At 45.6% G+C, this 26877-nt stretch overlaps 1 protein-coding gene across 1 annotated transcript; it reads right to left on the bottom strand.

Annotated features, from left to right (window-relative positions):
* Nucleotides 1-19588: 19588 nt before the first annotated feature.
* LOC144821691 (endonuclease domain-containing 1 protein-like) lies at nucleotides 19589-26017 on the bottom strand. The gene is made up of 2 exons (XM_078678909.1): nucleotides 25736-26017; nucleotides 19589-20128 (listed from the first exon to the last, which is right to left on the bottom strand). The coding sequence occupies exons 1-2, from the start codon at nucleotides 26015-26017 to the stop codon at nucleotides 19589-19591; spliced, it is 822 nt and encodes a 273-aa protein (XP_078535035.1).
* Between the last annotated feature and the right edge of the window lie 860 nt (nucleotides 26018-26877).

The following is a 26877-nucleotide window of genomic DNA, read 5'->3' as shown; positions in this document are numbered from 1 at the left end:
CCCATTCACACCTCTTTCCCACCATTCATAGCCTAGCCAGACACTGCTCTTACCCTGCAGCCATCCCAGACCACGCCTCTATACACATCCGAGAGGTGAATGATGCCATAAAGCCCGCCAGGACCAAGGGTGTGATGTAGTAGATGACATCACAAGCAATTGTTGGGAAATGCTGATAACACTCCAGGAAGCATGAAAGCACAGGAAGAAAGCAGCTAAGAACAAGCTACAGAAAAGGAAGAAAAATAAATCAAGGACAGTGCACACCCCTTTCATCCAAAACAGGTCAAATTAGCACAAGTTCATGGGTAAACTTGTGAGCAGTAGCACCACGCCAAGGTTTTGACCTTTGCTACTGGGCATTCACACCATTCACACCTTCATTCTACCTTGCTTCCCATCAGACCCACAGACATTCCGCACCCAGCTCCAGATAGGGGCGGTGCCAGAGTTCCTGGAGCTCAAGGCAAAATTAAATTAGCCTGCTAAGAGAACCCCAGGAATTGCTATTAAAAGCTGTTTGCCGCAACAACAAGGAACCTCATAAGGCCTTACTACACCTTATGTAAGGCTCCGTCCCCACCTCATAATGCATCTCTCTGGCGGTCTGCGAGATGCTGACGGTGGGCGGATCAGACACGCAAATGGCAGAGGCTCGAGAAGCAGAACTGCCGCGGCCATTCTGTGGGTCTGATGTTAGCTCGGTGCCCCCAAGTCCCCCATTCACACCTCTTTCACACCATTCATAGCCCAGTCCACAGACTGCACACACACTGCAGGCATCCCAGACTACACCTCTATATATAGCTAAGAGGTGAATGATGTCATAAAGCCTGCAGGGCCAGGGTGTGATGTAGTACATGATGTCACAAACCGGCCAGGGTCAAGGGTGAGATATAGTTGATGACATCACAAGCGATTGATTGGAAATACTGATAGCCCTCATGGCTGCCTGGGGAGGACCAGTGATACATTATGTTGGTAGGTGTGGGCCCATCTGCCACATAACATCACAGAACCAGAAGATTGAGGGAAGGAAGTCAGTTTCCTGTGTTCTCTTTATTGCATACAGACTGCTATTTTTAAGCTGCCTAGAAAGACAGAATGGGTCAGAGGATTTGTTTCAGAATTTCTCCCTCGCTTGATTGATTATTCTACAGATGTGGCCTCGATGGTCAATAATTAACAAGTCATCTCCTATCAATTTTGCTGCCGAAAAGAATGTCCTTCATACCCATGTTATCAGAATCTGTAAAGGCGCTGGTGAGATGGGCCTAGTGCACTGCACAGGAATGCACAGCTTTTCCTTCTGTTTCTTCCAATCTGCTCTGCCCACTTCACAGGTGTGATCAGGTATTCAAATGTCAGGGTGGGATCTAAGGATTAGAAGACACCCTACATCTTTCTTCTGCACTGACTGGCAGAGCTTGGCAGCGGTCTTATGGCTGGACTCTGAGTCTTTATCTGTGTGAAGACTGCCATAGACTCCTTCTTGTGTGACTATACACAGCTTCAAGAGCAATGCACAAGTTCATGAAATAAAAGGTAGTTCTGGATACCCTGGGGGGTCAAGGTACCCAAGGAATCTGTGGTCTTGGAATCTCCTGTTTTCTACTCAAACAAATTTAGATATCACACATAGCTGCGGCTTCAACCTTAAAAAAGATTTATGTTTTGTGCAAGAGGCGTTCCAAATGTAGAATTTGCATTCCATACATAGCTCTTGCGTTCCAAATTAGATGGTTTGTTCCAATCTACATTCTAAAGGAATTCTTTCCATTCCAAATTAGAACTCTCATTCCCAACTTAGAATGTCCTTTACAAAATAGAACTGTCAATCTTAGAACTCAAATTTCATTTGAGCAAGGCCTGAACATTACATCATGCCTTCATTGTGACACCACAAACACATTCATTACAAGTTTGTAAATTCGATTTTTGCGCTGAAACTGGAGTTTCCGATCTAAGGGATTTTGAGAAAAAAGTAACACTACTGCACTCACTGGGTTACTCATGGACAGATTTGGTCAGGTAAAACCTTGTGGAACTTGTCCATGGAAAACAGCTCTGTACTTTGGAACAGTCTTGACAAAATCAGGGCAGAAAGGTGGACATCAGCTATAATTCACCTTTGCTGGGAGGAAAATGCCAAGCAGTGCAATATTCCGCATCATAGAATGTTCAAACCCTACATTATCGTCAATTGAAGTTATGGAATTTCTGATATGGTGTCTGCACAGCACTGGTGTTGTTTTGATTTAGATGTCTGTATATAGGTTTTCCTGAAACATGTCCTTATATAGGCACACTTTGCATTACCCTTATATAGGCACAAGATCCCAGCCCTTATTTAGGCATTAGCCATGCTCTCCAAATATGGCATGGTCACCTACATCGGTCCACCCCATTGTCACGAGTTCTTAGAAACCAGACCCTTAAGCCATTGGGACTTTCCCTAGTCTAGGATTATTTATTTCTCCAATAACTCATTTATTTAGATGAACGGCTATGCCTTAAGCGTTTATTCACGATGTCTTCCTCTGCCCGACTTTACGTCAAAGCTAACATTCCAAGGCACCTACCAGGTATAAATATACCTTCCCATACCAAGTGAAACGACGTCTGCACGGCTTTATTCGGCTTGGCTCGCCTCGGCAAGTTCGGAAGAAACCACGACTCCAGGAGAATTTGTGTCCCAGCCTGACGCACTGACTAGATGCTGTCATCCCTGCTCGCAGAGAATCCAGGGTTCTGACTCCCTTCGCAGGGTGTTAGAGTTTGAGACCTGGAAAGAGATTCCCACCTCTCTCATTCTAAGGTATGGGGCAGACTAGAACCTAGAGGGACTCTTGGCATACAAAACTATAGCTTACCATACTATAGAATACAGCACCTACTTCTTACCTTGTACTACACTTAGGTTAGGTACACTGGGGTAGAACTTGTTAGAAGCATCAGACGAGTATCCACTTTTTAGCCTTTGTTATTTATGCATATGTATATGAATATGTGTCATAACTAAAAGTCAATGCTATTGCAGTAATATTTCTTCTTACTGCTTACGCTGTACGAAATATATCTCGCATACTGTCTTGCAATTATAACAGCTCATATCTCTTACACAAGAAGCAATACTGTTCAATAAATCCATTTTTATTGGAAAGCCCGTCTATCTCTTTCTGTGTAACTCTGAAGAAACTAAGAATGCACGCTTGATTAAGTGAAACTGTTATCTATTTTTTCCACGATTCTCAGACATATTTCGATTCCAAAGGGAAAATCAAAGTTGTCATGTTTATGTGGTTGCCAGAAACTACTCCCTTCTTGTTCATTTGAGAAAGTTTCTAGTGACCGTTGAGCTAGTTGGCACACAAAGTAATTGAGTTTAATGTGCTCAATAGGGGCATACTGACCTCAGTCCTATGCAAAAACTATAGGGTATATTATTCCAATGCGCAGAGCCTATTAGGGAAAGAGGAACTACACTACACTGGTCATTATGGGATCAGCGTCATGGTGCAAGAGCACGACTGTCACATGTTCATGCACATTATAGCATTAGCCAGTCAATGAACCATCACACATTCACAAGGTTCTCCCAGTCAACTGCTCCACCCAAGAAGAGGATGGACAGGTCCGGACCGTTCAACTGATCACATGGAGGGGAAGGGAGAATGGGATGGTGCCGCGGGGATGGAATGATATAGGGACTGTGTGTTACCTCTACATGGAACACATAATGCCACCTCATTAATATTAGATGAACTCTTTTCAGCTCCAGTAAGTAAGTATATACCGATAAAAGACCAGTTTATTAATATTTAATTACAAATGTGTTCCGTTGATTATAATAATCACATTTTCATTTAACTCATGAATGGCTTTTGTTATAATGAAGCTATGAATACGGCCTATAGGAAATAGAAGAATAATGATTTATATCATATAGGAGAACGTATGCAGCAGAAGAGTATAGAGGGTACTAGGAGAGACCATATGCTCAGGGGGATGACTGTGGACACATTTGACGGTAATACAAGAAAACTAATGTAGTAAAATGGTAATGAGCCCCCCTGAAAGATTGGCAAGGGAAGATTTAGGAACAAAACGTACATTTAAAAAAAGAAAGGGTTGGAAAAGAAAAGAAGTACTTTTATTAATCGAAAGGAAAAGTGAGGATTAGACATCAAGAACGGGAGGTGTCGGTGAAGGTACAGTGTTCATTGAAATGTAGATTCCAAGTTCTAATATATAGAAGGAACACATTCAAGATTTTTTAGCAGATATTTTAGAGCAATGGTCCTTAACCTTTTGGCTTCTGTGATTCACTGTGGGTCCGAAGCTGTAACATGCATCAATGGGCAGCGATCTGTAACTGTTCTCAGCGTGTCCCAGACTTTATTATGTATCAATGGGCAGCGATCTGTAACGGTTCTCAGCGTGTCCCAGACTTTATTATGTATCAATGGGCAGCGATCTGTAACGGTTCTCAGCGTGTCCCAGACTTTATTATGTATGAAGGGGCAGCGATCTGTAACTGTTCTCAGCGTGTCCCAGACTTTATTATGTATCAATGGGCAGCGATCTGTAACTGTTCTCAGCGTGTCCCAGACTTTATTATGTATCAATGGGCAGCGATCTGTAACTGTTCTCAGCGTGTCCCAGACTTTATTATGTATCAATGGGCAGCGACCTGTAGCTGTTCTCAGCGTGTCCCAGACTTTATTATGTATCAATGGGCAACGATCTGTAACTTTTCTCAGCGTGTCCCAGACTTTATTATGTATCAATAGGCAACAATCTGTAACTGTTCTCAGCGTGTCCCAGACTTTATTATGTATCAATGGGCAGCGAGCTGTAACTGTTCTCAAGTTCTCAAATTGTAGTATGTATAAAGGGGCAGTGTTCTGTAACAGGTCCCAGTGGGTCCCATGCTGTAAGATGTATCAATGGGCAGCGAGCTGTACCAGGTCTCAGTGGGTCTGAAGCTGTAACATGCATCAATGGGAAGAGAGCTGTAACTGTTCTCAATGGGTCCAAAGCTGCAACATATATCAAGGGGTAGCATGCTGTAACAGGCTGCAGTGGGCCCAAGGTGTAGTGTGTATAAATGGGCAGCCAGCTGTAACAGGTCTCAGTATGTCCTGAGCGGTAACATGAATCAATGGGCAGTGAACTGTAACAGATCTCAGTGGATCACAAGCTGTAACATGTACCAAAGGGAAGTGAACTGTAACAGGTCTCAGTGGGTTCCGAGAGGTAAAATGAATCAATGAGAAGAGAGCTGTAACAGCTGTATCATTTATTAATGGGTGCCCAGTTGTTCCAGGTTTCAGGGGGGTCCCAAAATGTAATATGTATCAATGAGCAACGAGCTGCTACAGGCCGAAGTGGGTTCCAAGCTGTAATATGTATCAATGCGCAGCAAAGTGTAATAGGTCACAGGGGGTCCCAAGCGGTAACTTGTCTCAATGGGCAGCGAGCTGTAGCAGGCCGAAGTGGGTTCCAAGCTGTAATATGTATCAATGCGCAGCAAAGTGTAATAGGTCACAGGGGGTCCCAAGCGGTAACTTGTCTCAATGGGCAGCGAGCTGCTACAGGCCGAAGTGGGTTCCAAGCTGTAATATGTATCAATGCGCAGCGAGGTGTAACAGGTCACAGGGGGTCCCAAGCGGTAACTTGTCTCAATGGGCAGCGAGCTGCTACAGGTTGAAGTGGGTTCCAAGCTGTAATATGTATCAATGTGCAGCGTGGTGTAACAGACCACAGTGAGTCCAAAGCTGTAAAATGTCAAGACAAGTCAAGAAAGCTTTATTCGCCTATGCAAGTCATAAAAGCATAGCAATTAAAAAGAAGTAGAACAATAATTACAGAAATTTAAGATCTGAATTAAACAATTATGCAAATAAGCAATCAGGACCATCATTATGTTAAAAAATAAGAAGATTAAAAAGACACATTGTTAAAATAACACACATAAAATAATAGTTAGCCCATCAGCAAGGGTAGAGGAGCCCGCAGGACGACGTAAGCTCAATTATTTATTTATTTATTTAGAAGTTTTCTATAGCGCTAACAAGACCCGAAGGTATCAGAGCGCTTTACAGTAGAGGGAATGACAAAGAGAACAACATGAAACAAACCCAATAAAAGCAATCAGCGAGTGACAATTTGGAAAGAAGAAAAGTTCGGACAACAGGGCTTCTTGGTACAGGAATCAACATTACCGCATGGATTCTGGGACGTTTGCAGCTCCAAGTTATCCACAACCGAGGGAGCGGATAAGGCACAAGGATTTGAGTTGGCTCTTGAATTCTGCATAGGATGGTAGAGTTCTGATGTGCGGGGGGATGGCGTTCCATATTTTGGGGGCATTTCCTGAGAAAGAGCAGTCCGCAGTTCTCTTCCTTCTGGTTTTTGGTAGGATGAGCAGCAGGGAGTTAGAGCTTCTCAAATTTCTGGCTTGGCCTGCTTTTTTGAGCTTGTTAGCCAGGTATTCCGGTTTGCCGGTGTGGAGGGCCTTGTGGGTTAGGCAGGCCGTTCTAAAGGTACTTCGCATTTCCGCAGGGAGCCATTCGAGTTCTTTGAGTGCCGGGGAGATGTGGTCAGATTTTTTGCAGCCTGTGATCATTCTCGCTGCCGCGTGAAGTGTTGTTTTTAGTGGTGCCAGGTGCGATTTGGGGATGCCTGTTAGGATTGAGTTCCCATAATCATGTCTTGATAGAACTAGAGATTGCGTGGCTAGTTTGAGGTCCTTGTTGGGAATGTAAGGTTTAATTTTGTTCAAAAGTCTGAGGTTGAAGAATGCGCTTTTCGCTGAGTTCTTAATGTGGTTTGTCAGGGTTAGTTTGGGGTCTAGGGTGAAGCCCAGGGATTTAACGGAGTCGGCTAGCGTGAGGTTACCTTTGAGAGCATCGATCGACTTTAGCCACTCTGTGATTTGAGGGTTATCTACTTTGTTTGAGATGAGGAGTGTTTCTGTCTTGTCGGGGTTGAGTTTCAGGTGATTCTTTGTCAGCCAGTCTTGAACTTCATTTAGGACATCGTTGAGTCTGTGGATGTCTTTGAGAGAGGAGGTTTCCAGGTAAATCTGCGTGTCATCCGCGTAGAGGTGGAAGTGGATGTTGGCGTTCCTGAGTAGCTTGGCGAGTGGTTCCATGTAGATGTTAAAGAGCTGGGGGGAGAGCACTGATCCTTGAGGGACACCCTTGTTGACTTGCTGGGTATCGGAGGAGAAGTTCTTGATTTTTATTACTTGCGAACGGTTTTGTAAAAAGGAGGAAAACCACTTGAGAACTACCTCGCCAAGGCCGGCTCTTTCTTGAAGAGTCATGATGAGGAGCTTGTGGTCCACCGTGTCGAACGCTGCTGAGAGATCGAGGAGTATGAGGAGGCAGCACTTGTCAGCGTCAAGAGATCCATGGATGTCGTCTATGATGTTCAGCATCGCGGTTTCTGTGCTGTGGCCTTGTCTGAAGCCGGATTGGAGGGGGTCCAGGAGATTGATGTTGTCCAGATGTTGCGTCAGTTGCAGGAGTACACAGCGTTCAAGTGTTTTCGAGAGTAAAGGGAGGTTGGATATCGGTTTGAAATTGTTCAAGTCAGTTGAGTCGAGACCGGGTTTTTTCAGTAGAGGAGTGACTTGTCCCATTTTTAGACAATCGGGGACCACACCGCTTTGTAAGGAGCTGTTTATGATTCTTCCCCAGATGGGCGCACTAGTGGGACGTCATCCTGCACTTTATTCATCCTTGATTTGTTTAGTACGTATAATCCACATCCACCTCAAATATTTTGCCACCGGACCTGCATACCTGGGAGATGGATCTGTGAAAAGGATACGCAGGGCTGTGGTATGTGATCTTGTAGCCAGGTTCTTACGTAGCCGGACCAGCCAAACCTTACGTGGGCTAGCGTACGCAGGACAAACAAAGAGCACGTGTGCAAATGATTCTACCTGTGTAGTGCATAAGTGACATTTGTTGCCCCTAATAACGGACCATTTAGATGTATAACACTTCAATGGAAGAGATCCAGATCTAAATTGGAAATAGAGTTTGCGATCCAGAGGGTTCTCAATAATGTCCCAATACGGCTCAAGGCCAGGGCATAGCTTGGTCTGAAGAAAAAGCCCCGAGAGAGAAGTTGTATCATGGCGCCTAAACTCATCATGCACCACTGTTTCCCAATGAACTTCTTTAAGACAATTTTTTGTTGGGAATGTTTCGGTGGGGGGTGAATCCCACAGGTGTTGCAGGCCCATTTTATTTAACAAACTTCTCAGTTTGCGCAGCCAACTAATTTCATGGAAGCAGTCCGTGTTTACGATATCCCTTAGGCCCTGTGTGAACACGGCCAATTCCTTTGTACACCAGATTCTACGCCAGAATAGTATTGGGCGTAGTATGGCCAGGTCCTTCAGAGCTCATCTTCCTAGGTCGTTCCTTAGAGGGAGCATCGGTATACTCTGTGGCATACTAGTAATTGCGCTGAAGAACGTGTGTTCCGCTGTTGTAAGGTGGGCCAGGTTTTCCAAAGTTCCACAGCTCGGTCCTGTAGAGAACTGAGCTCACCACTTTGGTATTGTAACTTTGGAGTACCGGGCTTAGGGGTTTAGTAAAAGTAGTTTTAAATTATTTCCTTAGGGTTCCAGCGAGCTGCCTATGCTTTAGTGTCATGCCTTCAATGTGTGGCTTCCACCTCATATCCTTCTGCAGTTTGATGCCAAGATAGATAAAAGCACCAACCCGCTCCAGGGGTAGCCCATCCATCATCATTCTCCCTTTAAACGATCTATGCTAATTGAATGCCATAAACTTTGTCTTAGGAAATTAATTTAAAGACCCCTCAGAAGACAAAACTCTTCAAAGCGCTGGACGGCACGCTGCAATCCCCCTGGTGTTTTTGAGATTATCAGCATGTCGTCCACGAACATTAAAATTGGAATTTTTCTACCAGCTAGGATAGATGCGTCAGTATTAATAGCATCAAGAAAATGTGCAACTCCATTTATAACAAGCCTTGGCAATGCAATAGGTCTCACATTTGCAAAAGTTAGAGCTATCGGCATTATAAATGGTAAAGTTTTTATCTATGTGTTAGTTTTGAAAATAGATAAAAAAAATGCCATTGTCATTTATAATGCCAATACCTTAAAATATTGCATTGTAAATGAGAATGTATTTTATGTATGTTTTAAAAAAAAAAAACACTTAATGCTGACATCAACTCACCCTGCTATCCTTACGCAGTTGATACATGGTGTGCAATTGGTTAGGAATTAGTAAGGCCAGAGGTCAGAACCATAAAACAGCCTGGAGCGCTGAGCCCATGTACACTATAACACGAACATAACTTAATATAAGAATGTTTTACTTTATGCAGGTGCATGTGCAATTGGAAATGATCAGCAAGTTTCATGCTCGCTGCTGACATCAAGTATGATTGTATATTTACGGCACTTAATATCGACCAACTCACCCTGCTATCCTTACGCAGTTGGGGCCTCATTTATGAGGCTGTGCGTCACTTTTACACTTTTTGTGATGCACCAGAGGCGTAAAAAATGCGCCTTGTTGCGCCATATTTACACAGTGACGCATCTAGGTAGATGTGTCACTTTGTAAACCCCTGCGCCACATTATACCTGTGCCAGGTATAATGTATGCAAGGGGGGTGTATTGACGCGAGAAAGGGTCATAGAAGTGACACAGTGAAATCTATAAGATTTCACTGCGCCACTTCTAGGACACAAATGCGTCAATTTCCTACGCCTGCCTCACTGCAGGCGTAAGACTGACGCAGGCCCTTTCACATGTGAAAGGACACATTGCTGGAGTTACGTCACTTTTGTGACACACTCCAGCAATGCGTCACTTTTGCGCCATACAGATACGTCAGAAATACTGACGTATCTGTAACTCCTTGCGCCATGATGCGTCATACTGTAAATATGACACATCATTGGTGTAGCAAGGAGGGCGCAGTGAAAAGTGACGCATCGCTGTTTTCACGCAGCGATGCGTCACTTTTCATAAATGAGGCCCTTGGTACATTGTAATGCTATTCGTTGGGAATTCGTAAGGCCAGCGGTTACAACTATAAAACAGCCTGAAGGGCTGAGCCCATGTTCACTATAACACGAGCATAGTTGAAAATAAGAATGTTTTGTTTTGTGCAGATTCAGGTGCAATTTTAAACAACAGGGAGTTTCACGCTCGCTGCTGACATTTGATGTGATGGTATATTTACTGCACTTAATTAAGACATGAACTCACCTTGCTATCCTTACGCAGTCGGTACATGGCGTGCCATTCGTTGGGAATTCATAAAAGCAGAGGTTACAACTATATAACAGCGTGAAGCGCTGCGCCATTGTACGCTATAACACGAGCATAACATAAAATACAAATATTGATACTGCTAGTATAACATGCGAGAAAGTACGATTGAAGAACAATTTCACGTATACTAATGATGCAGCACAGTGGACTTAGGCCCACTTTGGGAAGCAGATCATATGTTCACAATCAAAAAGAATCTGCTGCAGTGTCTACCACCCGCATCCATGCAAGGTGCACGCAGCCAGTTCGGCATTATCGCGCAACTGTAAATAATGTCTGAAAAGGGAAACAAAAAAGACAGACTGAAAGTCTAGTATAGTGTGAAATGTTAACTTGTTTTCGCCAGTTGTGAAAGGAAACCAGGACAAGCTAATTAAGTGCTTTGAGCCTTGCAGTAAAGATTGTAATCTCTTCATTCCCAGCATCTGTGAGATGCAAATGAACAAACAGCGTGATGCTAAGGGCCTTAAAAACAAGGGTATTGTGCTGCATAACTAAACACTTATAAGGTCCCAAAGGCGAGACCTATTGGCTATGCCAATGCTTCTTTTGTCTGTAGGCGAGATCTAAACATTTAGGATATTTGCGCATCCTGCCTCCTGCATATTGAGGCGGGGACTCTTCAGTACCAAAGTAACCTATGCATCAGCCCCATCACAGAGCCTGTGTTCAGTTGTGGGGCGCATACGTCCCCATATTGCTCTATGTGCATGAATGCTGCACTGCGGTTTGTGAATGATGCTTTTGACGTCATTGTTTTTTCTTTCTGATGCACTGAAACCAGTTTTACAAAACACCGTCAACCTTGTATTTTATAAACGGTTGTGGTGCAATTGTGACGTTTTTTTCAATGTTACCGCTGAACATACAATGCAGTATCGATACAACTGCGATCAGCTGCATTCCATGGTCAATTGGTTCATAATGAAAGAAAATTTATATTGCGCAGCTAAAACCCGAGGGCATCAAGGCGCCTATCAAAATAAATCACAAACGGCAAAAGCAGAACTACAGGTATGCTTTGGCAAATAGCCGTGTCTTCAGGGCTTTTCTGAAAGACTGCAGAGTGGAAAGGGCCTTAATTTCCACAGGAAGAGCATTCCACATTTTTGGTGCTATGGTGGAGAAAGCTCTGCCACCCCATTTGACTCTGCGAATGCGTGGTACAGATAGCAGAGATTTGTTGGCAGAGCGCAGATTCCTCGAGGGGCTATAGGGGGCCAAAAGAGCCCCAATACCTACTGACCTATTTCTCGCTAAAGCGCCAAAGGTCAGGCACAGGATTTTAAAAGAAATCCTGTCCTCAATGGGGAGCCAATGTAACGATTTCCTTGCGGAAGTGGCTGATGCACGTTTGGGTAGATCCAACACAAACTTGGCCGCCGCGTTTTGGACCATTTGTAGGCGCTGCAGCAACCCCCTGTTGAGTCCTGCATACAGCGCATTACAGTAGTCAAGTCGGGAGCCTATGAGTGCAACCACGACTTGCTTTCTGGCCTGCTGGGATAAGTAGTGTTTAATCTTCCTCAAGATGTGGATTATGCCCCAACAGGTGGAGACTGTTCTATTCTACTGCTGACGCATATTGAGGGTAGGGTCGATCAAAACTCCTAAGTTTTTAGCCAGAGCAGCGGGTACCGGACAAGCTCCCAGTGAGGCAGGCCACCAATTTGCCGACCAGATATCCTCCTTTCCTCCAAACACCAGGATCTCCGTCTTCTCACCATTGAGTTTCAATGAATTGTAAGTCATCCATTGAGCGACTGCCTCCATACAGGATCTAAAATTGGAGGCGGCCTCGCTGATAGACTGGGAGAGGGAGACCAGGATCTGGGTATCGTCGGCGTAGGAGACTACCTCCATCCCGAAAGATCTTATCAGTCTGGCAAGTGGGGTCGCATAGATGTTGAAAAGGGTCGGACTTAATGCCGACCCCTGAGGGACCCCACATTGCACGGACAAGGATGGAGATAGCAACTCCCCCAGCATCACTCTCTGTTCCCTCTGGTCTAGGAAGGAGGTCAGCAAACTGAGAGCGGACCCTCCACCCCAATCTCCCTCAGGCGAGATGTTAAAACCATGGGAGAAAGGGTATCAAAGCAGCCGTAAGATCTAACAGGATGAGGAGGGTGGTCTGGCCCTTATCAACTCGGGTGCGGATGTTATCCAGCACTATGGTAAGGGCCGACTCGGTGCTATGATCCCTCCTGAATCCGTGCTGTGAATGATCTAAATGACCAGAGTTCTCTAGAAAGGCCGCGAGATGCTTATTGAGATGTGACTTGTGACGATTACATCAGTGGCTGATCGGAGGTGCCCGGGATTTCCACCTTTGTACCGCAGGTTCTATTAGATTGGAAATAGTTTTGACGTAGTACGTAGTACTTTATATGACTTATGCAAAATCCATACTATCCTGTGTTCTTACCTCGCGCTCTGTCTTCAACACCTGTGATTGGAAGTCTGCATAGAAAGGCTGCTGCTGTCTTTAAGACAATAGTTATTCAAAGTCCTGTTATAATCTCCTCTTTCAGAATCTGACTCTGTTTATCAACATGGACTTTTAACTTCGAGGCGTGGACAATGTTTGAATAGTGTTTGTATAGCTTGAAAATTTGATTTTGCAATAGGTCCCTGAGGCGGAAAGCCGGGGAACCCAGGCCTGTTTTTACCTCTGATTTACTGCTGCTGATAACTTGTGATTTTGCACACAACTTTCTTGTTGCATTTTAATATTTTTAATTAGCACTGCACATTGTGTTGTTTGTTTTTATACCTACCTGACCGTACAGCAGTCCCCGCAGCCGATTAGTTGCTGACGGGGGACGCTGATAGGTTAAGCCGCCATCTTTGGTGAGGGGCTGGGTCGCGGACCAGTTGCTTTTACCGCCCGCCCTTCCGGTATAAATTACAGCACTTTCCTTGTTCCTACCGATTTTGCAATAGGTCCCTGAGGCGGAAAGCATTGGTATCCAGGAAAAGGACGCTATTCAAAGATGAAGACCCGGACGAGCCCCGGACAAGGTAAGTGCTTTAAAGTTGTTTTAATCCGTGTAATTGCTTAAATAAAGTATGTAGGGGAGAGCGGGAGGGAGGTGCGTAGTGGGGCTACGCGGAGTGCGGGAGTGGGCGTAGCTTCTCGCCCTCTCCGCGTAGCTCCGCGGAGCCCCACTACGCCCCACTACGCCCAGGGTTAATGATGAGCTCAGCTCGTCATGAGCATGGGAGGGGTTAAAGGGGATGATATTTACGAGGCAGCATTAAGCCAAAAAAGTGGCTTAGTGCTGCCTCGTAAACATGGAGCAGGCTCCTGTGCCACGGAACGTCGCAAAATGTGAGGCACCGGTTACGCAAGGGACCTCATAAATGAGGCCCTGAGTTTGGGCTTCTCCAGACCAAGCACTCTTAATCTATACTGCCTACCAGTATGGATGACGTTACTCATACACCTTGTAGTCCTCTGTCTTACAGGGGCGAAGCTTGGTGAGTAAGATTGGAGGGGGTGTGAACTTCAGATTTCCTTAACAATCATGCAGGTTACAATACATTATACTAGAAGCAAAGCTGGAGGGGGCTTAGGGAGCAGAAGGAAGGTAGAGGAGCGTGGATTGTGAGGGGTACTAATAACTCAACAATTTTCAAGACCTTTAATAGAGAGAAGAGTGTGTGTGTTTCTGCCTGCATGTGTATGTAAAAATTCCAAGGAAAATGTGAGAAATACATCAGCAACGTAAGGCACTTGTACACAACAATGTACTGCAGAATATATTTATTAGGGGGTGTAACACCATAACCCCCCTCCCCTGAAGCTACGCCCCTGCTGTCTTATGTAACATTCCCTACACACTGATTTACACAGGTATGATTGATTGTCTTTGTGCAATATGTGTGTGATGTAAAGTGCTCTGATACCCTACACTGATATGAGTGGCGCTATAAAACGAATTAAATGCATCTGTGTGAGAGTGGTTATGTAGATTTGGAGGCACTGTTAAACAGTGGTAGCGAGGGAATCCGTGGAGGAGGTGGTAAAGTCAGTCTTGATACAAACCTTTATAGCTTGACTCCTGAATTTGTGATGTAAAAACGTCATTCTCTAGTGCTCGATAGTGGGCTCTAGATTACTCTAGCAGGGCCTAACAGGTCAGTTTTTTGCTGATTACATACAAAATGTTCAGCAAGAGACAAAGTGCCATGATGCATTAAAACAGAGGCTCCTAAAAATAACTAAAAATACATGTTTCCCCCTCCAAAATTAGGGTCATATGGGGTGTCAGCTCATACTTCTTTAACTCCCTGGAGGCGGAATGGGATTGGCTTGAAGTCTGCAGACAGAAGGAAGCAGAAGAGGGGAGAAAAATCCCTGAACATTCTGACCAAGACCTGATCCAAATGCTGGTGGACCCGGATGGAATGCTCAGCTCTGATGGAGGAGCCCAGCAGAAGCAGGGACTCTGAAACCTGGTGCAATTCAAATCAATAGGTTGTCCTGTGTCAAGACGTGTGCAATGCTTCTGAACCTCTGGGGACAATGTACATGCGATGGTGGACATACGGGGCAGGCCCTATAAGCCTGCGGCTTACTGCCGTGCAATGCTGCGTGAATAGGACACGAGTGGGGGCCCTGCTGGATGGACCCTCAGGTATTTGCTCAGAAGAGTGGGGTGAGCTAGGGAGGACATACCCAGAGTGCACCACACATCTTCTTTGTTTTTCTGTTTACTATCGTTTATGGAAAGCCGTTGTTGAGTTGAGGGTGCGGCATGTGAAGGAGTCACCCATGTATGAGACGTGGTTGTCTGGAGCTCCATCAGTGTGAGTGTGCTTGGCCATGGTGAGGTCTGGGAGGCCTGATGATCTATGGCCCTGGAAAAGAGTGTAGGAGCTGGACAGGTGATGGTAGGAGACTGTCTGATGCCCTCCCATGATTATTGACCTATGACAAGCTTCAATTCAGCCCCGCCCCCCCACTTGGCGCCTTTGGATTGAAGCATTAGAAGATGGAGTATTTAGAGAAAACATTAAAAACACATTGACAGAATATTTTGACAAATATTGGAGCTCACATTGACGAGGGCGATGGAAAGGGGTGCTTTGAAAGCTGCGATTAGGGGGGCTGTTGGTAAAGTGTGAGCAGTGAGATAACAATTTCAGAGGGAAATTAAGGTTGTGGAGGGGAGGATTGCCTTGACAGTGAAGGATGTTACAGCCCACACACAATGTTGAAGTAGCACTAGAGCTGAGACTGAGCCAGACAGACCTGAATACATGACTGGATAATCATTGGCACACATCATTCTGCCAGAGGGGACACATTGGGGAAGATGTTGGCATGGCTATTGAAAAGGGAAACTCAAAGGCAGAATATCCTACACATAAAAGATGAAGGGGGTGAGACTCGGAGGTCCCAAGAAGCTATGAATGGAAGGGTTTGTAGAGACCACAAGGAACTCTACTGACCATTGCTCCCTCTGGATCACAATAGCATGAACGAATAGTTCGAAAAGGCTAATCCCCCAAAATTTGCTTCTGAAATTAAAGAACATTTGGGAGCACCTTTGAGTACACAGCAACCCGCACTTATGGTTAGGCAGGCAGGTACAACCCCAGCAAAGATGAACTCTCGACTTACCTTCATGCGACGCTACAAAAGAAATTCAGGAGAAATTATTGGAGGCCCTGCAAATTGGTTACTTACCGGACTCTCTAAAAAAGACATTGATAGCGATGGTGCAAAACCTGAGTTAGGCAAACTTTAGCTCATGTAGGCCTGTGTCTGTGATCAAGGCTGATGTTAGAAATGTTAGCAGGGCTAAGCAACACGATTGGAAAAAGTGGTACTGCTGCTGGTTCAGCAAACCCAATCAGGTCTCTTCACACTGTGGAACATGACTCCTGACGTGCCGGTTAGCGCTGTCACTATCCTTTGGCTGTTGATGAAGGGCGCTAAGTGGTGGCCTTTGTGCAGTTTGCTGGAACTACTTATCTCAGGTCTTGGAAATCTTTAGCTGTGGCCCATAAATTCTAAAGTGGATAAAGCTATTATATTCTTGCCCAATGTGAGAGTTAGACTTGGGGTGTCGGGGGAGGGAGGAGGGTAGTAAGGAGACCAACTGTTGACTCTTCTTGCATCCACTCTTAAGACGCAAACTTGCTGATCAGCGTATTGTCGTGAGCAGGCAGCATTGTGCCGCTCTACGTCAATGGCAGCATAGTATTTTTAAGAGAGCTCCCCTCTACTGTGCACTACTCTACTCTATGCTGGAATGCTAGTTGGCAAAGTTGCAATCTGACTAACGTTAAAACTTTTATTGTGGAAGCGTGGCCTGAAAAGACAACCTTGAATTCTGCATTGAACTTTTGCAAGTACGCAATGAGGTATCTGTGGTCAATAATAATGTGCTGAAAGGAGAGAAAATAATTCCACCCAGGAGTTTTGATTAAACTTTGCCATCATGGACATTTAGGATTAGTTAAAAGCAAAAAAAAAATGTAAGAAATGTACTGGTGGCCTGGGCAAGAAGTGGCGGTGAAAAAAGTTGTCAGGCAGCGCAGTCTGTATATGAATGTGGATCAATCTCAGGTGTAATTGAAAGCATCACTTTCTCCGGTCTCTCGTCTGGAAATGGTTTGGGAAACATTATTTATATTGCAACTGACCCACCACCTCGAGGAGAACAACATCCTAGACCCATCCCAGTCCGGTTTCAGACAAAACCACAACACCGAGACAGCCCTCATCGCCGCCACGGACGACATCAGGCGCCAACTCGACAACAGCGAGACATCAGCCCTCATCCTCCTGGACCTGTCAGCCGCCTTCGACATGGTCTGCTACCACACACTAAAGACACGCCTCCAAGAAGCCGGAATCCAAGCAAAGGCCCTTTACTGGACCACGTCCTTCCTCTCCGGCAGCTCCCAGAGAGTCCGCCTCCCTCCCTTCCGATCCGAAGCCACTGACCTCATCTGTGGCGTACCATAGGGCTCATCCCTCAGCCCGATCCTGTTCAACGTCTACATGGCCCCCCTCGCACAAGTGGCCCGCCAGCGTGACCTCAACATCATCTCCTACGCCGATGACACTCAGCTCATCCTCTCCCTCACCAAGGACCCACACACCGCCAAAACCAACCTCCATGAGGGAATGAAGGCCGTCACTGAGTGGATGAGGAGCAGCCGTCTGAAACTTAACTCAGACAAGACAGAGATCCTCGTCCTTTGCCCCACCCCCTCAGCCTGGGATGACTCCTGGTGGCTGACCACACTGGGAAGAGCACCGACACCCACGGACCACGCACACAACCTAGGATTCATCCTCGACTCCTCCCTCTCAATGTCGAAGCAGGTCAACGCCGTCTCCTCCTCCTGCTACAACACCCTCCACATGCTCCGCAGGATCTACTAGTGGATCCCGACCGAAACAAGAAGAACGGTGACACAGGCCCTTATCAGCAGCAGACTGGACTATGGCAACACACACTACGCAGGAATCCCTGCGAAACACCTACGACGGCATCCAAAACTCCTCCACCCGACTGATCCTCGACCTCCCTCGCCGAAGCCACATCACCTCCTACCTGAGACACCTGCACTGGCTCCCCTTCAAGAAGAAGGTCACCTTCAAGCTCCTCATGCACGCACACAAAGCACTCCACAACACCGGATCAGCATACCTCAACAGCAGACTCAGCTTCTACACTCCAACCCGCCAGCTCCGCTCCGCCAGCCTCGCACTTGCAACTGTCCCCTGCATCCAACGAACAACCTCCGGCGGCAGATCCTTCTCCTTCCTTGCCGCCAAGACCTGGAACACCCTCCCTACCCACCTGCGACAGACCCAAGACCTTCTCACCTTCAGAAAACTCCTCAAGACCTGGCTCTTTGAGCAGTAGCAGCACCCTCCTCCCCTCAGCGCCTTGAGACCCTCACGGGTAAGTAGTGCACTTTACAAGTAAATGTAAAAGTAAATGTAAATGTGTGGGACTTGTAAAGCGCACTGCTGCCCGTAAGTGTCCTGGCGCTGAAGACGGCTGGGGAACCCGTCCTGGCTTTCCCTGTGAGATGATGCCTACTGGATATCCCCAAGGTGAAACCAGGCATCCCCGGCGTATGTGGGGGGCCGTTGTGGAGATGAGGCAAGCTAATGCCCAGAGTTGCCGAGTGTGATCCCTGGTTAGAGTAGGCACCGAGGCGAGAATTATCGAATCCGCTGACCCTGGTCCATGACCCTGCCGCGTCGGGAATTGAACCCTGGTCCTGGGCCGTTCTCTTCTTCCGGGTCTGCCGCCTCTAACCAGTGAGCCACACCACTCCACAAGTGACCGATTGATTGATATTGTGGGCCCAATTAATGATGCTAATGAAAACTGGCATGTCTTACTGGCAATGGATTGTTTCTCAAAATGGCCTGAAGTCAAATTTGTAATCAGGCAAAAACTAAAAACTTAATTTTGTTTATGAATGAGTTGGTCCAAAGAAAAGGTCTATGAAAGATGGTGATCACAGATATGGGAGTGCAATTCAAAAGTGTGCAAATGGACACTCTTCAGAAGCATTCAACACAATTATCTCAGAGGCAATGGAGAGGTTGAAAGGTTTATTTGTGCATTTAAAGATTCATTGCAATTGGCTAGAAGTAGGAATCTTAAGTGGATCCTCTGTGTGAAGAAAATGGTGTGGATGTATCGAACCACCCTAAGGTAACTGGGTATCGTTCCTTCGTGATAATGAGGGGGAGGGTTCCCTCTAACAAAGGTAATCAAGGGTGGGTGCCTAATTCAAGACTTGGTCAGTGGTCACCTACAGAGGTGAAGAAGAATATCTTGGAGTCTCGAGAAAGATATAAGGAGTACAGAGATAGGAAGAGTGGATCAAATGATTCATGACAGGGAAAGGAAGATGTGGTTAATGTCAAATTGCCATTTAAAGTTAAAAAGGTGAAAACAAGTATTGAGGCCCATTGGCGGTCTTGGACATTTTCACCAATCTCGCAAGTTAAATGATGGGCGTGTATGGCATACGAGTCGCTTTGTGAAATGTAAGGATGAAACGAATGGGATGTTGAATGGCTTGGAGGAGAAAGATTACAATTGGCTGGAGCCACACACACGTGATGATGCTGAAAAAATACACCTGTCGGAAACAAATGAAGATGTGTCTACGAGGTTATTCATGGGAAGGGTGAGAGGGAAACTGAGACTCCAAACCCAGCCATTTTCATCTTCAGGATGAGCATCATTGGACTAAGGCGGTGTGAGGCAATCCTTATGGAACAAGGTGACGCCTCGCCCTGTGTATTTCTTTATTTCATTCTGTAGATTTTCTATAGTGATTGGGTCTACTGTGGCTGTCCCAGTATTGTCAGCAATAACAGCCCAGGATTTCACCCCCTTCGTTTTCATTATACAGCAGGCGGCTGCCCAGATCTTGCTGGGCACATTAACCCGCCCATGCGATATGGTCTTTTTCCCAGGGATGACTCCCACAATGGCGTAAGTCTTATCGCATCCATTAGCTCTTTTTCTCATAGGGGCACCTTCATACAGTGCCCATGGCCCCTGGTTGAGTGTTTTGTCCTGCGGCACAATGTTGGTCAAGGTGCAGGTGGACTCGGAGGCGGGTCCGTCTTTATGGTGCGCAGCGGGGTTGAGGTGTCCTCGGTCATAGAATTCCGCAGCTCCTGCGTAATCTGCGTCCACAGCCTGGCTCGCCGCAAGCAAGGCTTCGTCAATATCTGTATCATGGTCTGCTTCCATGGCCTTGCTGTTCGAAGGGTCCACAAGCTGTAAAACATACAATGGGTAGATGTTCAAGAACTCTCTCAAATTATTTTACATTTCACCAGCTGCACACATGCTTCGTGAAAAAGACATCCTATTCAGTCATATTCGCTTCCTTGTCTTGCAGAAGTTTGCAGCTAAGCACTGAGCAGGGGAGCAGTTGGCACCTAAACTTCAAACATGTTTCTCCTCTAACAGATTAAATTTCAGGCTTGGGCCCAGATTCTCGTAGGTGTCACGCAACGCAGCGCAGCAGCCAAAGACGCTGCTCTGCGTTGCGCAAAAGTGAGGGAGCAGGAGAGCACCACGGGCCTCATTTATGAGGCAGTGCGTCACTTTTATGCCGCCGGTGCGTCACTTTTTGTGACGCACCATTGGCGTAAAAAATGCGCCTTGTTGTGCCATATTTACAAAGTGACGCATCTACGCAGATGCGTCACTTTGTAAACGCCTGCGCCACATTATACCTGCGTCAGGTATAATGTATGCAGGGGGGGCGTTCCCTCACAAAACGCTTCGTAGAAGTGACGCAGTAAAATCTATGAGATTTCACTGCGTCACTTCTAGGACTCTGATGCGTCAAAATCTTACGCCTGCCTCACTACAGGCGTAAGACTGATGCAGGCCCTTTCACATGGGGCTTGCCCCATGTGAAAGGACACATTGCTGGAGTTGCGTCACTTTTGTGGCACACTCCAGCAATGCGTCACTTTTACGCTTTCAGATACGTCAGAAATACTGATGTATCTGTAACTCCTTGCAACATGATGTGTCATACATTAAATATGACTCATCAGGTATGTCGCATGGAGTGCGCACTGAGAAGTGACGCATCGCTGCTTTCATGCAGTGATGCGTCATTTCTCATAAATCAGGCCCACTGTGCCTAGACAAGTGGAAATGCTCTCCCTAATTTGCATGTGTGCCGTACAGCGCATCACACATGCAAAGTTGGAAAAGAAAGGAGAAGTGAAAACATTTTACCATTTAACGCCTGTTTTTCATTTTTGGCACGAAATCCTTTCTTCTTCTGATGTTTGAGAATTGAGTTTTGTGTTAAAAAGCATGGGCCTGATTCACAGAACTAACTTAAGACAAAATTCTAAACTTACTACCATTTTGGTATTCACAGAAGGCACTTACTCATTTTGGTATTCACAGAAGTTAGGAGTCCTAACTTTAGGACTCCTAAATGCCTTCTGTGAATACCGAAAGTCTTAAAATTGGGATTTTTCTCAGTTTAGTAGTAGTAAAGTTAGGACTCCTAACTTTAGGACTCTTAAATGTCTTCTGTGAATACCGAAAGTCTTAAAATTGGGATTTTTCTCAGTTTAGTAGTAGTAAAGTTAGGACTCCTAACTTTAGGACACCTAAATGCCTTCTGTGAATACCGAAAGTCTTAAAATTAAGATTTTTCTCAGTTTAGTAGTAGTAAAGCTAGGACTCCTAACATTAGGACTCCTAAATGCCTTATGTGAATACCTAAAGTTGTAAAGTTGGGATTTTTCTCAGTTTAGGAGTAGTAAAGTTAGGAGTCCTAACTTTACTACTCCTAAACTGAGAAAAGTCCTAATTTTAAGACTTTCGGTATTCACAGAAAGCATTTAGGAGTCCTAAAGTTAGGAGTCCTAACTTTACTACTCCTAAACTGAGAAAAATCCTACTTTTAAGACTTTCGGTATTCACAGAAAGCATTTAGAAGTCCTAAAGTTAGGAGTCCTAACTTCTGTGAATACCGAAATGAGTAAGTGCCTTCTGTGAATACCAAAATGAGTAAGTGCCTTCTGTGAATACCAAAATGGTAGTAAGTTTAGGATTAAGTCTTAAGTTAGTTCTGTGAATCGGGCCCCATGTGTGGTTGCAAGGGCACCACCATGTGCCACCCATGTAAAGCGCCCTTGACGCACACCAATGCAAATACTCATTTTCTATCAGAGGTTACTGTAATGTCTATAACAATCTCGGCCTCCATGACGTTGCTAGGGAATGGGGAAGATCTACGCCAAGGGATGCTGATGCATACATTTCATTATTTCGTTTGTATTGCGGCGGTAGTAGCACGGTTATGTTCAGCGTCCTCTTGGCTACAGCCCGATGCACCATCTTTCGAAATGTGGCGTGCCTTCAACCTGGGGTTTAGTCTGTACTCTGTTAAAGGGCCCAGAAAGCAAAAAGTTGGTCTTTATGTCAAGGGGGCAGTGACTGATCATATGACGGGCACACTCCAAAGTTCGCATGGGTGAATGGATTTGAATTTCTACTGTGCTCTGATTTAAGATCTATTTGCATGTAGTTATTTTCAACTTTTTGGGGGGGCATTGATTTCGCATGTGATGGACTGATATTGACGATTCGCACAGGGGAATGTATTGAATGGTTACTGTGCTCTGATTTAAAATACTTGTATACTTATGTATTTGTAATACTGTGATTTTTAATTAAAAGGTAGATTTGGCATAGATTCTGGTTACGGTTTGCAGGCACCATACCGTTTGCACTCCATACAACAGATGAGCATGTTGCCTTTAATATGAAGACTCTACTCTCTAAACTCTCTAAATGTTTCCCATGTGTCACCTGTGCTGAGCTCCTAAGAGCTACCTGGAAAACACAGGTGCATTCACAGGCGGCACTCCTTCTGTCCGCAAGAAAGACATTCTAGGATGCCAGAAAACAATGAAGTATTCCATGGCATGGAACTGGCTTAGTCTCAGAGCAGCAACTGGCATCACAGAATATTCCTCTTCAGGAAATATTGGAGGCCCCTTCATTCTCTGTGGGGTTTGATTACAATGCATGACAAGCCCATTGGTTTGAAGGAGGCCCAAGAGAGGAGCAGTGCACATTGCTCGGCAGGATGGTACTGGTTTGGTCTGAGATCCGCACCGCTGAGTACTAGAACCGAGACACAATCCTGGTGACAGTCTTACTGCTAACAAACATCTCAATGCAACGAGCTACACAGAGTAAAGACGTTTGTTCATTTCTTAACAAACATGTTTCTACATCTTTTCTAAAGCCCGCTGATTATTTAATGTAATTGAGTCTGCAGTAAAAAGTTCCAAATATGTAGACTTATGTCTCAAAATCCTCACACTACCTTCTGTCGGTGTTTCGCCCAAGCAATGTGTACCTTCTTTAGAATTCACGAGCAAAATGTGCACGTAGGCGAATACTCAGCAATTCTGTCGTTCAGATAAAAGGGGGACGGTTTTCCTTATGCTGTTGAGAACCAGACATGTAACTTTAAAGCTCATGCACTTGTAACCAGTGCTAAGTTCACCCTTACAAAGGTGGATGTTTCTTCAGGTTAAGCACCGGTCTCGGGGTTGTTTGACACATAGTGCAGCCACACAATTTGGTTTGGTGGGAGCCCACTTAGTTCACCTTTCATACAGTCCAATTAGAATTTATTTTATGAACCTATCTAGATGATGACCCACCCTCATCCTTCAAGAATGCTGCCTTCAAGGGAGCTCTCTCAACACTACTTACCATTGCCAGTGCCTCCTTCACTCAAGGTAGGTTCCCTGAAGCACAATCTTCCCACTTCTAAAGAAACCTACACAAGACCCTGAGGCCCACCTCAACACTCACCTGTCCCTCTTCAGCAAATCATTAAAAAAGCAGTCTACGCTCAACTCCAAAATCATGTCAATGCTAACCATCTCCTGCACAACATTTAATTTGGCTCCAAATCCTGCTCCAGCGCAGAGACCGCTACTTAATTCATCATAGACCACGCCCTCTTGGCCCGAGATGAAGATCAGCCCGGCCTCATGATATTCTGAGACCTCGCAGCTGCCTTTGACGCAACCAACCATCACTTCTTGGAGTTTCCAATGGGATTCACCGGCAGTGCCCTCACTGGCTTCCCTCTAACCTTTCAATCAATAGCAGTTTGATCCCATGGGCACCCCCAGGTCCCAAAAGATCCCTATCAGCTGTGCAGTCTCCCAGAGCTCCAGACTGTCCACTGTCATCAACAACATTTACATGAGACAACTTGGTGCTCTACTCACAGATAAGAGCATCAAGACTCACCAATGTGCTGACAATACCCGACCCTACTTGGAAATCTGCGTCAGACATCCAACGATGCAAACATGGCTGCACCTCATCCAGGCCTGGATGTCCAATGCCTACCGGAAGCTCAAACGAGCCAAGATATAGCCCAACGTTATTTGTCAAGAACAACAAACGAGTATTAGATAGTACAAGCCGGGCTCAATGGCATGAACACTGAAGGCTTCAATTCCCAACTTTTACCAAATGCCAACTTATTTGTACTCAACTTTGGCAACAGCCTCTCCCTCAAGGGATACATTGACCAAAAAACAAATTACAGTCATTCTATTGACCAGTTTTCTAAAACGCACGGCTCCCTAACAACGGACTTCTCAGCACTAAATACCGCCACATACCATCTTTCTCTTCTAGAAAAAGTGAAACCATTTCCTCCAGGAAGGAACTTCAGACGTGCTGTCGAACCCACGTATTCTTGCATTCTAGTAACACCATGCTTTACTGATTCTCAGGCTCCACATGGCCCTGTCCCTCCTTTGGGCATGTTTCATTCTCCAGCACTTCCCATTCAGGACCAGAATGAAGATGATCGCCCCTCCCCATCCTGATGGAACTCCATTGCCCCTCCACCCCCCACCTGCGCCATTTCCAAAGCCATTAATCACAACCTGCACCCCTTCTCATCTTGCAGACAAGCTCACCATCTCATATAGTTCTCTCTACATCTGTAGCCAGGGCACCATCAGACTGCAGACGCAACATTGTAATAAGCTAACACAAGGCAGCTGGACTTTTCCGTTTATTCTCCCAGGATCTGGAACAACTTCACCCGCCTCCATCAGAGTCACCTCAGAGCTGCTCCAATTTAGAAAAGAGTTGAAAACCCACCTCTTTTACACTGAATCAAAGTGCAGCGACGTCGACTTTTGCTTCCAGAATCCAGCTGCCCCTTCTATCACTTGTTGGCTGTATGCTGACCTTTGACCTGGCTCTAGAACCATTTGAGCTATTGTCCTATGATGTACCACTCAGAGACATTGGCAAGGGATTTGGATCCTGTGGAGGCTGATGAGATTATGATTGCAAGTTTTCTAGCAGAGCTGTTACAGATCTGCAGTGGTGACAGGACATTTGCTTTTGGATGGCATGTCAGTGGGTAGGAACCCCCTTCATTTGTAGAGACATGTAGGGAATGGGGTTTTAAAGGCCGCCTAGTTCTAAGGTAAGAGACTCATAAGGATGTTGAGTTGATTTTTAAGTTATTTGAGAAGTGGCAAAGTAAGTTTTTGAAAACTAGAGAATTTACATCCCTCCCCTCCTTTCATATCTCTTCCTCTCTATTCTTCTTTCCCCTCCCCTCCCCTCCTCAGCGATGGTACATACCTGGGACTCTATCGCCCTTTCAATACTCTCCTCCCCCCACCCCTCATATCTCTTCCTCTCCCTACTTCTTTTACCTCTCCTCCCCAGAGATGGTAGATACATACCTGAGGCTCGATCATCCAACAGTCCACTCCTCACATCACTTTCCCTCCTCCCCTCCATCATCTTCCAGACCCTCAACTCCCCAGAGATGATACATACCTGGGGCTCTATCATCCATTTTGTTCTTTCAGCCATCCCATTCTCATAGATGTAAGCGGAGTAGAGCGGAATGCGAAGAGCACGGTCATACATGGTGGCAAACTGATACTGATTCTCGTAGACTTGGCAAATCCGAGCTGCGTTTTTGGGTACAATTCCTGAGGGCTCTGTCCCTTTATAGAAAAACTGAGGGCAGCCATCTTTAAATGTGTGCTGTATAACCTCTGCATTCCCCAGGGTGAGGCTGCACAAGATCACAAGGTGCATATAAAGCAGATACATGTTGAAGTTGTTTCTCACTAAAAGTCATAAAAAATGAACTGGTTAATTTTGAGAAGAAATTATTATTGTTAAGACATTCATGAATGATGTGAGTAGTAGGAACTATTGGTAGCAGCATTGCTGGCACAATACAAACAAAAGCATTAGGTACCACTTGTAAGTACATTTCAGAAGGATGACACAAAAAGCAGCAGCCTTCTCCGCCATGAACATCATTGCAGCAGTATGACACAACACCAGGAGCACTAAAGGCTAGTGTACCAGCTATTTGCACCACAGGAAGCTTTGGTAATACAGAAGAGGCCGCACAAGCTTGGGCGACACCTTCTGCTATATTGTACCACACAGGCATGAGTCTATGGGGCGTGGCCTCATTTGCATTGAGGAGTTGCAAAAGAGGCTGTCAGGAGCACCAGGAGGTGATGCATTCTGTATTGTGCAATACACAGAGTCGACACACAGTCAGCGCACCTGCAGATCGCGCCCCTTGTAAGGGACCCCCTGAGCACTTCCCCTGCAGGTGGGTGTAGTCACTGCCAAGCACAGAGAGGAACAGTGCAGCATATTTGTTATATGACTGCGAGAGCGGCAGTGCGTAGCACACCACACATGGAAGTTGCTTTAACCACCAGGGCCATGTTACATAAAGTGCCTTGGGCATTTTCCCCCACTTTTTAAACCCTCCCCCCCCCCATGTCACTTTGAATTTACAGAAGGGGCCACAGGTACTTGTGCTGCATCTTATGTAACATGGTCTGTGTCATACTGCATGTATGCCAGTGGGAATCATAACAGAAAATATTTCATTTGCATGGGGGCATAGCTTCATGCAAATTAGAGAAAGAAAATTCTTGGTGCCC

Source organism: Lissotriton helveticus, chromosome 2_2 (genome assembly GCF_964261635.1).
Source record: "Lissotriton helveticus chromosome 2_2, aLisHel1.1, whole genome shotgun sequence".
Taxonomy (NCBI): Eukaryota; Metazoa; Chordata; class Amphibia; order Caudata; family Salamandridae; genus Lissotriton; species Lissotriton helveticus.
This window is presented reverse-complemented; position numbering and strand designations above follow the sequence as displayed.